General features: G+C 36.0%; 1 protein-coding gene across 1 annotated transcript; it reads right to left on the bottom strand.

The window, feature by feature from the left end:
- Window positions 1-10164: 10164 nt before the first annotated feature.
- Window positions 10165-12513, bottom strand: LOC149184699 (uncharacterized). Its single transcript, XM_089415418.1, has 4 exons — window positions 12418-12513; window positions 12116-12326; window positions 11379-11963; window positions 10165-11225 (listed from the first exon to the last, which is right to left on the bottom strand). Exons 1-4 carry the CDS (start codon window positions 12511-12513, stop codon window positions 10165-10167), a joined length of 1953 nt encoding a protein of 650 aa, XP_089271544.1.
- Window positions 12514-12904: the final 391 nt, after the last annotated feature.

Below are 12904 nucleotides of genomic sequence, written 5' to 3'. Positions count from 1 at the left end.
TATATATTCGACTATCCTTTCTCTTCTGTCAAGAATCTTATTTTACCCTTCTATATTATGATTGATTATTTTTGTGTTGGCAATCACCTTTGGATCATTATAAAATGCCCAGATTTTCAAAGAGCAAGGGCTAAATATATGTGCTTGCCAGATTAAATTATATTTATTTGCGCTCCAAGCCGCGACCTAATTAGCCTTTTCTATTTGCGGATAAAATGTTTTGTGTTGAGCAGAACTTAGAAAAAATGTAGTCCTTTAGAATTGATTTAACTACAGTAATTCAACTTTCATTATTTTCACATAATTTTTTTAGTTATTTATTTCACATGATTACAAGTGGTAGATTGGGGTTGGGCATTGCAGCAAATAATCTTAAAAAAAATGATAGCAATAAATTACAAAACATGATGGGTGCTTTTAACGAAGAGATTTCAATTTGCTATAGTAAAATAAGCTTCCCTTTTAAATTATGTTTTATTAGTCCCTGCCATAGGCAGCTGAGACTATTGCAATTGAGTTGTGTTGAAATCTGAGCCAATGTTCGCGACTAATAATGTTTTTAACCAAATTTTTCCTAATTATTTCACCTATAAGCCATCTCAATGGCAAAGGAAATTGGTTCACCGACTGATTTCAAGTCATTTTTTATTTTGTATTTAAGAAGTATATTCAACGTAACTCGATTAGATTGTGAAGTAAGCGAAAGAAATGGTGTTATATTTTATCATAAAGAGTGATTTATTTAGTTTTAATATAATAAAAGTTTTGAATTTATATAATTTAATTTATTTTTAAATATTTATTAAAATAAAGATAAAATAAGAAAATGTGGATAAATAAATAAATTAAAAATATAATAATTTAAAAAGTTATAATTAATTTAAAATTTTTCATACTAGCTTATGTTATAATTAAAATACTTATAGTCAAGAAGTGATTCTCACTACACTTCTCAAAAAACTAGAGCTTTGAAAAAATATTTTAAATTTATAATATTAGTGTATTAGAATCATATAAAGCATGATAAGACGCTTAAATAAATTTAATGGCAAGGTCAACCATATATTTTAATATTCATTAAGACTCCAATAGCTTTTATATCATTGAAGTAACGAATGCTATGTTAAAAGTGGAAAATGTGGAAATTTTAACAAGTTTATAGAATTCAATGTAGTGGTAGATATGAAAATAGTCGAAATTCATTCAGTCATAATTTTAAAATAACAATAACTCCAAGTTAATTAATTTCATAGGGAGGAAACCATGTAGGGATCATGTGGCAAATTGTAAAGTAGTGGCATTATTAAAGATGGATTGTGATCGACATTTTTTAAATATTGAAAATGCTGAGTTAAACATGTTAATAAATTAAAAGGACCATAAGCAATGAGTATCAAGGAAGAGCGACATCACTTTGAGGGAGGAAATATAAAGGGTTCCAAAGGTTTAGATTATAAACAATTGCAGAAAGATATTTCTAGGGAGCTATAAAAAATTAAGCTTATAGAATTTTCAGGAGGGTGAGCCGGAGAACGTGTTGAAGCATGGATGGAAGGAATGACAAGGTGTTTCACGCTAAGAGAATATTCTTCTACCTCTCAGAAAAATATCACTATATTTCAGCTAAGTGAAAGTAATTTGATTTGGTGGGGAAATCTAGAAAAGCAATTGCATCTCACATCGGACAACGTTCCCTGGGAATTTTGCGCAAAGTACTTGCCACCCTAGTTTCAAGAGCAACAAGTTGGATCTTTTCACATGTTAGTCCAAGGTAATAAAACAGTGGAAGAATATGAGATGAGGTTTATGGAACTCGTGTAATATGTTCCTTATCTAGATACTGACGAACGCCAAGTTGAGTGATTCGTGTATGGATTAAACCCTCGAATCGAAGCCATGGTTAGAATGTGGAGGCCATCATCATTAGCAAAGGAAGTTGAATGTGCTCCCTATGCGGAGGAGAATTTAGGGATCAAAAGAGATATCAAGCTAACAAGATCCCCACAACCAAGACTTCATGGGAAGACTCCCCGAAACTTCTTCAGGGGGAGTAGTTTGAGACCACCTTCTTATGGAAATAAATTTACTCCAAGAAGAGTAGGAGCAAGGGTTCCCATGGAAACTAATGTTATATCTACAGAATCAGAAAGATCTAATGCAAGTCAGTGGAACTCTCGAGGAACTAATAATAGAGGAAGAAGTGCGAGAGGAAGTAGCACAAGAGGACGGAGCTCCCTTTCTAGAAATTCGCAATCTGACTCAAGGGGATCACCCTAGGTTAATTGTTGAAGATGTGGAGGACTACATTTGCAACGCAGTTGTTTGGAAGCCTCATCAAGTATAATGCATAGAACAAGAAAACAGCCATCATCAAATACCTAAGGCAATCATAGAATCCATGCAATAGTCAACAACAACCAGGCAGAACATCAGTCCACTGTAGTGGAGTCCTCAGGTACTATTAATGACACAAAACTCAAAATCTTATTTGGTATTGGTGTTATTGATAGTTTAATTTCGCCATATGCATTAAATAAATGTGGCAGCCCGTAAGAAAAATGATTGCAGACAGGTAGAAATGGCTTTAAGGGAACTCCGGGGCATAGATTTAAGTGTTGAGGAATGTAAAGTTCATCTAGGGGTAAGTTCGACTAAGTTAAAAGTATATGTCACAGCCATAGGAACTTATGATCTCGTCATAGGCATGGATTGTTTAGAAGCTCATCGAGCTTGGGTAGATTGTTATGGAAAAAGAATTCTTTGCATAAATGACAAAGGAGAGATGATCTAAATCCAGGGTATCAAGAGGAAGGTATCTTTACGATTTATGTCAGTAATGAAAATGAAGTGTTTCCTAGGAAAAGGTTGTCAGGTATCGGCAGTTAAGGAAGTAAGCAAGAAAAAAGGTCATCCCTAGAGCAATATTCGGTGTTATCTAGATTTCCAGATTTTTTTCCAAAGGAACTACTAGGAATACCTCCTGAAAGGGAGCTTGATCTCACAATAGAATTAAAACCTAGTACAAAACCAATCTCTAAAATTCCCTACAAAATAACGGCTTCGGAACTTCAAGAGTTACAAATTTAGCTAAAGGAACTATTGGATATAGGATACATCCGACCTAGTATTTGACCTTGGGGTGCGCCTATAATTTTGTCAAGAAGAAGGATGGTTCCTTACGGCTATGCATAGACTATCGAGACTTAAATAGAGCTACAGTAAAGAATAGGTATCCAATGCCTCGAATTGATGACCTCTTCGACCAAATGAAAGGAGTTTTGGTCTTTTCAAAAATCAATCTACAATCGGATTATCATCAATTAAGAATTAAGGATAATGATATTTCTAAGACTACATTCCAAACATGCTTTGGGCATTATGAGTTTACGGTGGTACCATTTGGGTTGAGAAATGCACCAACATTATTCATGAATCTTATGAATAGTGTTTTCCACAAGTACCTTAACCACTTTGTACAAGTCTTCTTAGATGATATTCTCATCTACTCCAAAAATAAGAAGGAGCATGAAGAACATTTGCAAATAGTATTATTTTTCCTTAGGAAACATCAGTTATATGGGAAGTTATCCAAGTGTTCCTTCTTTCATAAGAAGGTTCATTACCTAGGTCATATTATATCTGGTGAAGGGATCTTAGTATATCTGACAAGGTAAAATAAATCATGGAGTGGTTGATACTGAAGAATGTGCATGAAGTGCGAAGTTTTATGGGTTTAGTTGGCTACTATCGAAGATTTATAAAAAGGTTCTCAAAATTGCAAAGCCTATCATGACCCTCCAGCGTAAAGGAGTTAGGTATGAATGGACCGAGTCACATTACATTCTCTAAGCTTAAAAGATTGTTGACCAATGCACCATTCTTTTGAGTACCTGATATGGAAAAATACTTTACCATATGTGCTAATGCATCTAAGCAAGGATTAGGTGCAGTATTAATGCAAGATAGAGGAGTAATAGCATGTGCCTCCAGGAAGTTAAACCCTCATGAAGAACTCTACGTCAGGAATGATTTAGATTTGGTCGTTGTAGTACTAGCACTAAAAATATGGAGAAACTACCATGTAGGAAGAAGCTTTGTACTCAAAAGTGACCACCAAAGTTTGCAATACTTATTTACCCAAAGGGACTTGAATGCTAGGCAAAGATGATGGAGTGATTTCTTAAGTGAATATGACTTTGGAATTTCATACATTAAAGGGAAATAGAATGTAGTGGCAGATGCTTTAAGTAGAAGACTAAGGATATTTTCCCTCATACCTATCAAGGTAGAATTGAAGGAGTGCTAGAACATCTCTTGGAAGATAGTTGGTATTTAAAAGTGAGATTTGGGCATTATAGTAAAGATCCAAAAGAACCTAAGTTTGAGGGGTATGAACTAGAGGATGATGGAATTTTGCGGTTTCGTAGAAGGATGTACGTCCTTGATAATGGGGATCTTCAAAACACCATCCTTAAAGAAGTTCACAGAGAATTATATTGTGCAGATCCTGGTGTAAAGAAAATATATGTTGATACAAAGAAACTCTTCTTTTAGGCAGGCATGAAGCGAATATTGCCCAATTTGTTGCAAAATGTCTTGAATGTCATCAAGTGAAGGTTGACCATTGTCACCCAGCAAGTCTCCTGCAACCTCACGACATTCCTATGACTAAATGGGAGGTAATTTCTATGGATTTTATCGTTCGGCTACCTCTTACCCCCACAAAGGCATAATTCCATTCTTGTTGTGGTAGAAAAATTAACGAAAAATGCCCATTTTATTCCTGTAAGAGATACTTATGGAGTTCCTAAGAAGATCATATCATATAGGGATACATGATTCACTTCAAGGTTTTGGACTTGTATGTAGTCAGCCTTAGGAACTTAACTAAATTTAAGTACAGTTTATCATCCAGAGACTGATGCACAAACAAAAAGAGTGAACCAAGTAATAAAATATATGTTGAGGATGTACGTTATGGATCAACAAAAACACTAGGAAAATTACTTGCCCTTGGTTGAATTTGCACATAACAACAGTTACCATAGAGTTAGTCAAAATGCCTCCATTTAAAGAATTATATGGAATACCTTGCATGACACCGCTAAGTTGGGGCAGTTTATAAGACCAGGGATAGTAGAGCCAAAATTAATTCAAGAGATGGAGGAACAAGTAAAACAAATTAGGCAATGATTGAAGGAGGCACAAGATAGACAGAAAAGTTATGCTAATTCTCACAGGACATTTAGGCATCTGGTTTTGAAAAAGAACAAAGTTTTCGCCCCGGTTTATTGGGCCAATCAAAGTTCTAAAAAAACTTCGACTTGTCACCTATCTTCTTGCACTGCCACCCTACTTGCATAAAATTGAACTGTAGGTATCGGACGAGGGAACCATTTTGGTTGAACCATTACGTATACTGGAACGTAGGATTCAACAACTCATGAACCACCTGGTAGACCAAGATTAAGGTTTAGTGGGACAAGTATAGTCCTGGATCGGCTACTTGGGAAGATACAGAGACCATATACCAAAAACACCCCAACTTATTTTGATTTTGAAGCTCTTAAAAACCTTATTTTGTATATATTTACTTTATTTTGGCTAGATACTTAAGACTATTCTTTTAAATTATTCTATAACTATGAAAGGTTACATGTAAGATTGATTTCAAGTTATTTGCTTAACATTACTGATACACAGGTACCAATATGAAATATGTTATTTGCTTAACATTGTGTGTACATGGAAATTGGTATGAATTATGTTTTATATTACAAATATGATGTCTATAATTTTATTATGAAGAGATGGAAATAAAAGAATGACTACACTTGACTACTTAATATGAAAGCAAAATTACAAAAGAATTGGCTAAACATAGCCAAATATGTTATATGAACTCAAGGATCAATATCGTAGATAGAAACACATTTGGAATGCGAAAAAAAATGTTATTTGAATACAAATTACTTTGAATATATTGATGCATATGTTATAATGTGTGAATAAGTGTTTACATTGCAGATAATATCATTACCAAACCGACCATGTGATGACAAAACTCCAAGAACATTTGAGACTCAATGAGATTCCAGAATAGGGTGTTGACCTTGGTCCTACTAGGAGGGGTGGAGGTGTTTCCCACTGTTTATACTCCAAAACTTGGAGTCATAGGAGGATTGTGCTAGTCATGCTCCCCTAGACATGTGATGATGAGTATCGGATGCCTACTAGGAAATTAGGTCGATATAGTCGACGTTTTCACCCTTGGGGTCTATGAATGGTTAGGTCAGTATAGCTGAAACCATGGCATATTCTAGTAAAGAACGAATACAACGGGAGCAAAAGATATTAAGAGGGACAGGATGATTCTAGAATAGGTTCGGAGGCCGATTGGGGCAGAGCATGAATATTAAGATTGTAAAACCTATAAATGTTCAAACAAAAAATTGTATGTCCTCACATTAAATAAGTATCTAAGCATGAGACATGATCCTTATATGATTATACTAATTGCTAAAACCGTTACTGATATACTAAATAAACGTTAACTTCAGGACGAAGTGTTCTAAAGGAGGGATGTATGTTATGAACCACCTCAAGTTATAGGGAACATAGAAATATTAGCATGCCTACGAAACATGCATATGATAGCTACATATGCATGTACCGCATGCACTGCACTAATACACATACTGGCTAACATTGGAAAATGTCTATAAGTTTAAGGTAATAAAATGATTATAGAAGTAAATTTGTAACTCACCAGAATATAATGAATATATCAAATAAGGTATTTGATAGGTATGTCACCATATATATATATATATATATATATATATATATATATATATATATATATGATGCAATGGATTGTAAATTGAATGTAATTAATTTATAATTTAACCTAACTAAAGTAAATAAAGTAATTTATTAACTTTTAATTAAACACATAAGTAAAGTAATTTAAATCAAAACAAGATAAGGATAAATTATAAATTAGATAAATAGATGACTATACCCAAATGGATAATTAAAATACTATGCTCATGTAGGTTTTAACCCCATACAGAAATTACCTGCATACAAATTCTAAAAACCGAAAATAAACAATGGCGAGAGCATAACACATAAAACAAATATACACAGATATTTTCCCCTGGATCCCAAAACCGGGACTACCAGATTGATTTTTCATTATGTTCCTTTCAATGTTACAATACATATATATACATGTTGAAGCATCCATAGACCCTAATCCATTAACCCTGGATTAGAACATAATCGTAGTTCCCTTGACTGGATCTACAAAATACCATGGACTGAAAACCATCATGCCCAAAACCATGTGCGAAATCCACGCACAAAACCATCGGTAGCTCTGCCCACCAAATATAGGGTCCGAAAAAAAATCATAGGGCACAGTCCCGGACCCTGTAGGGGGGGGTATCGCCCCCCTCAAACCCCCCTGTGACGCAACGAAGGGGGGGGCGGAAACCCCCCAGCTTAACTACTGGGGTTAGTCATGGAAATAGTATAACACAACCCAACATTCTCCCACTTGTTTTCTTTCCACAGGAGAGCTTAGTCATTGATCCAGCCCTACAACGCCCATTGTTTCTCTACACCAAGAGAACTTCTCAGTGCTCATAGACTTTGTCAATATATCTGCAATATTTTTCAAAGTGTCCACCTTTACCAGAAACACATTTTTGTCTTCTACCATATCCCTCACAAAGTGATACTGAACATCAATGTGCTTTGTCTTTAAATGATAAGCAGGGTTCTTTGCAAGAAAATTGCACTTTGGCTATCACAGTCTATCCTTATAGCTCGATGTACTAACCCCATACTTGAACACAATCTCTGAAACAAACTACTTCCTTGCTCGCATGAGTGGAATATGCCATGTATTCTGCCTTTGTAGTTGACAGTGCCACTACAGATTGTCTCTTACTCATCCAATTGACTACACCTCCAAATAGGTTAAACACATACCCACTTGCAGATCTTCTCTGATCGAGATCTCTAGCCCAGTCTGCATCAACAAAGCCACGGATGTCCAAAAATTTGTCCAATCATGGTCTTCCTTGGTAGCACAAACCATAATCACTAGTGCCACACAAATACCTGAAAACCCGCTTCATTGTTGTTCATTGCTCCTTCCCTGGTTTTGACATAAACTTGCTCAATACTCCCACTGCATGTGCAATGTATGGTCTAGTATAGACCATTGTATACATTAGGCTATCGACTGCACTTGCATATGGAACACGGGACATGTCCTCTTCCTCTTCTTGTGTCTTGGGACATTGTTCAGCAGATAACTTTACACCTACAAGAATAGGAACCTTCACTGGCTTACTATCCTACATATTAAACCTCTGCAGTATTGTCTCGACATACTTCCTCTGGTTTAACCAAAGCTTCCTCTTTGCCGGATCTCTTTTGATTTTCATGCCCAAAATATAGTTTGCAGCGCCAAGATCTTTCATGTTGAATTTGGAGGACAATTTGGTCTTCAAATCCTGGATAATTTCTTTGTCATTTCCAACCAGCAACATATCATCCACATACAAGACCAGATAAATAACACGGTCACCAATTAATTTAAAATATACGCAGTTATTTGCTTTGCTTCTGGTGAAACCAAGTCCCCGTATAAATGTATCAAATTTTTGATACCACATCCTTGGTGACCGTTTTATCCCAAACATAGACTTTTTTAACTTGCATACCAATTTTTTCTTACCCTTCATCGCAAAGCCTTCAGGTTGCTTCATGTAAATCTCTTCTTCCAGATCCCCGTGAAGAAATGTTGTCTTCACATCCATTTATTCTACCTCAAAATCAAAAGCAGCAGCAACAGATAAAAGTAATATAATAGAAGCTACCTTGGTCCAAATAGGAGAAAAAATATCACCAAAATCAATTCCTGACACCTAGGAATAACCTTTTACTACCAACTGAGCTTTGTATTTCTCCACCTTTCCTTCTGCATTCATCTTCTTCTTGAACACCCATCTGCTGTCAATTGGTTTCCTTCCAGACAGCAACTCCACCAGATCCCAAGCCTCATTTTTGTGCAAAGATGCCATTTCATCAACCATGGCCTCTTTCCAAAGTTTTCCATCCTCTGAATCTATTGTTTCCTTCACGGTTCTAGGATCATCATCAGTGATAGATAAAGCAAAATTTGAACAGAAAGCAGATGGACTATACCTTTCTGGCTGCCTTCTTTCTCGAACTGATCTTCTCACAACCTGGAGTTTGTGGCTCTTGATCTTCTGATTCCTCTTCTGCTGTAGAGTCTGATTCTTCCTCCTCTCTGTATAAGACTATTTTATTTGTCAAAATCATAAAATCATTTAAAGAGAAATAATATATGTTAGTGAAAGACTAAATGCATCAAATGAAGTAGTTTTTAGTGGTTTTCGACATACTCATTAGATAAGGAATGTATTTAACTAGTCTCTTGGGCACTAGAAGTTGATCAACGAAGGTAAGCATTAACCTTGTCCAAATTGATTATAAACGTGAAATCCAAAATGACAATTATTCAACTTTTATCAGCCAACAAGTTCAACAAATCAATCCTCTTAGTTGGTTAAAAAAATTGACATGTACAGATTATTTAAAGTAAAAAAATGCATGGAATAATGAGTTATTATGTAAAATGGGTTAACATCATTTAGATTGAGCATTAATTGGCACTAGATCAACAATGTGTTATGTTTTCTAATTCAAGCTTTTGTGATCCATATTTTGTAAATTGAAATTCTTTCGGTAAAAATCACAATGAAATATTTGTGTCTACGCATTTCGAACCATCCAGTGTGGTTCATTGTCAAAACTAAGACATATTAAGTTATCAAAGTTATGCACTTGTGAGTTGGCACCAAAAAAAAAATGTATTAGTGATATCATTATGATGCAACGTATACTTTAATATGATGCCACTTTTAAAAGCATTGCAATCTAAGAAAATGATAGTGTGCATTTAAAGGATTATGATGAATAAAGAGGAAAAATTATGATATCTAAATAAGTTTATGAACTATTAATGTCCCTCAAAATATGGAAGTGATATGTACTTTTGTAACCCTTGGCATGAGTTGAGGTTTACGATGATAAGTTTGGCATAATTAAACTTAATTTTAATTATGCCATAATTAAACTTAAAACTTCAGAAAGTGTTTCAAAATCCAGAGTCCAAGGATTACTCCCCATTAACTTGGCCCAGTTACCCGTTGATGCAGGCACGAGAAACTTTCGCGACCGTCGTTCCCTGATTAGATACCCATCTTCAACAACCAGGGGAATATTCTTGCAAAGGCTGACAAGCTGTTTGTACGAGATTTTGTTATTTGTATATGAATAGTGCAAAAAATGTGCAGTGGTGATAGCAAGCTGACTGTCTTTCGATTTTGATACAGCATCCAGTAGCTGCTCAGCAAACTTTAACGTAGAAAGTTCTGTAATTTCAGGATGTTGTTTCAACCACTCACACAGTTTCTTACTTTCCTTGGGATCCAGATTTGTAATTGCTTTCTGAGTAGATTCGGGCATTAAGTAATATTCGACGGCACTTGCAAGTTCTCCAGACCATTTTGTAAGCCATGATATATGCGATTCCTTCGACGAGAGATGAATTCTGGTTTGGCCTGCAGCATCTAATACACTAGCCAAATCTGTGGTTTTGGAGGAACTTGTATACTTCAACAAAGGAGCGTCTTGCAGGTGACTTGAAAGTCCCTCCCAATTTTCAGCAAAAAAACAAAGAAGTTCAACATACAAATCTTCGGGAAGGCCTTGCAACCAACCAGACGACCGAATACAGGGAGCATACCAATTATAAGAGACGTGAACTACGCCCAAGAAGTTTAAACTATTATGAAACTCTTCTTTATCAAGGGAAGGATGGACTATGTGTACATTACGACAAAACAGATGGGCTTGTTCGCTTTGCTGACCTTGTTTACTTGCTCTCTCAAGAATGTGTTTAAACGCTGGGAGTACGGTCCGAGCTTCTGTTGGCTTACATAAAATTTTACCCCCAAAGCTGACGTCGCATAAAATCACATCCTCTGCTTTTAATTGTGCCTGAATGGCATCTCTGACTTGTGTTAGCTGTGGATAGCAAGGAATATCACATGGAAGGTACCCAAAAACCCCAACTTTTGAAGATAAGGGCGACTTAGCACTTAACAGAGCACGGAATGCTGAACAAAATGCCAACGGGATACAGTGAAGGATTCCCTAGTTCCAATTGTTATTGAAAATGATGCTTTCTATGGATGAAACCAGTAGAAAGTATGCTTGTATAATAAATGGAAATCCAGTGACCATTTCGGTGGGATGTAAGGCATAGATACCCGCAGCTATCATATTTTTCCCTGTAAAGCGTTTGCCCAATGGAAAAGCTAATGTAATGGCCCATTTTGCAACATCTTTCCTCTGCTCAACCCGATACTCATTTTCCACGGGAAACCATTGCCTCCACATGTAATAACTGCATTGTCTCGTCAAAAATTGATCTTCTTCTGCTACCAAATGCAGAACGAAGGATTCGGTGTCATTGGTCCCAGACCTTCGAATGTAATTTTCTCGAAAAACAGAGATTTTATAAGTTCTGTTAAGATCGCCGTGTTTCAGCTCACGAACTGAGAGCTTCTTTATCTTAGACATAAACAAGAGAACTTCAGGATGAATACTCGAGAGTTGTTGCTTTACAGCTTCAACCTTCTCAGGACGTAGGGGTAGAACTATAAGAGTATTGGGAAGTTGGCAACCATAAATTTCTTCGAGTTGTGCAATGCACGGCTTATCTTCTATCCATTCAGGGATAATATATCCAAGATTAACATCAGATGGAGGGATTTCATTGAATCTGATCTTATATCCATTACTGAAAATGCAAGGCTGACTTGTGACCAAGAAAACGCTCTTAAATCCAATACCTGAAATGCAAAACAATAATTTTCCTTTCAAAAACGAAAAAATAAAAGATAAAAATCACACAATCATCTAATTGCACTGATGTCTAATTTAGAAACAAGGCAGGTGTCTATTTCATTACAGGAACAGAGTGACTGAAACATATGTTTAATACCTTTTTCTCCAATATAACCACCTCCCCTGTCATTCGTTTTGGTAGATCGTCCCATGCTGCATATGGAATCAATATTCTGTTTCTGGAATCCCTTTTCATTGTTAAAAACCAGCAATGTCGCAGGAGCTCCCACGCCAGCAACATCTTCCGTTGTAAAGACGAACTCCAACGAAGGTTGCACATCTGGTGCATAGTCATTATCCTCCGCATTCTGCACCCAAATCAAAACTCTAATCGTACCGTGAAAACAGAGAAAACATATAAAATTAAGAACGACTAGAACTTTGAAACTCGTTAATTACCTGGATGAGATCCATAAGAAGACGCACATCCTTGCTGTATAATTCATCAGATAATTGTTCCTTGATCTTTTCAATGTGTTCCTTGGGGGTCGCCATAAATATCTCCAAACACAGACAACTTTAATTCCAACTCCTGTAAAAATCCCCAAACATACTAAACGTCCCCTCCACTGTAAAAATCCCCAAACATACTAAACGTCCCCTCCACTGTAAAATTCCCCAAACATACTAAATCCCCAGATACACTAAACTTCAATTACAACACAGTAAATCACGACTCCGTCTGTAGAACGGCCAAACTAACCCTCGATCACAGGAGGGAATTTCACGTGAAGCTCTAAATTGGCAGGAATAAAATAAACTCAAAGCTGAACGAAACGATTTGTCAGGTCAGATCAGGTCAAATTTGGGGAAACGATTTGTCAGGTCAGATCAAGTAAAATTTATTACGCCGTGACATGCGCCGGAGATAGGCAGATATAACACG

The sequence above is a fragment of the Pinus tabuliformis genome, chromosome 3_2 (assembly GCF_031772625.1).
Source record: "Pinus tabuliformis cultivar Carrire ecotype Pingquan chromosome 3_2, CPIR1, whole genome shotgun sequence".
NCBI lineage: Eukaryota > Viridiplantae > Streptophyta > Pinopsida > Pinales > Pinaceae > Pinus > Pinus tabuliformis.
The sequence above is the reverse complement of the archived record's forward strand: the minus strand, read 5'-3'. Positions and strand labels throughout refer to the sequence as shown.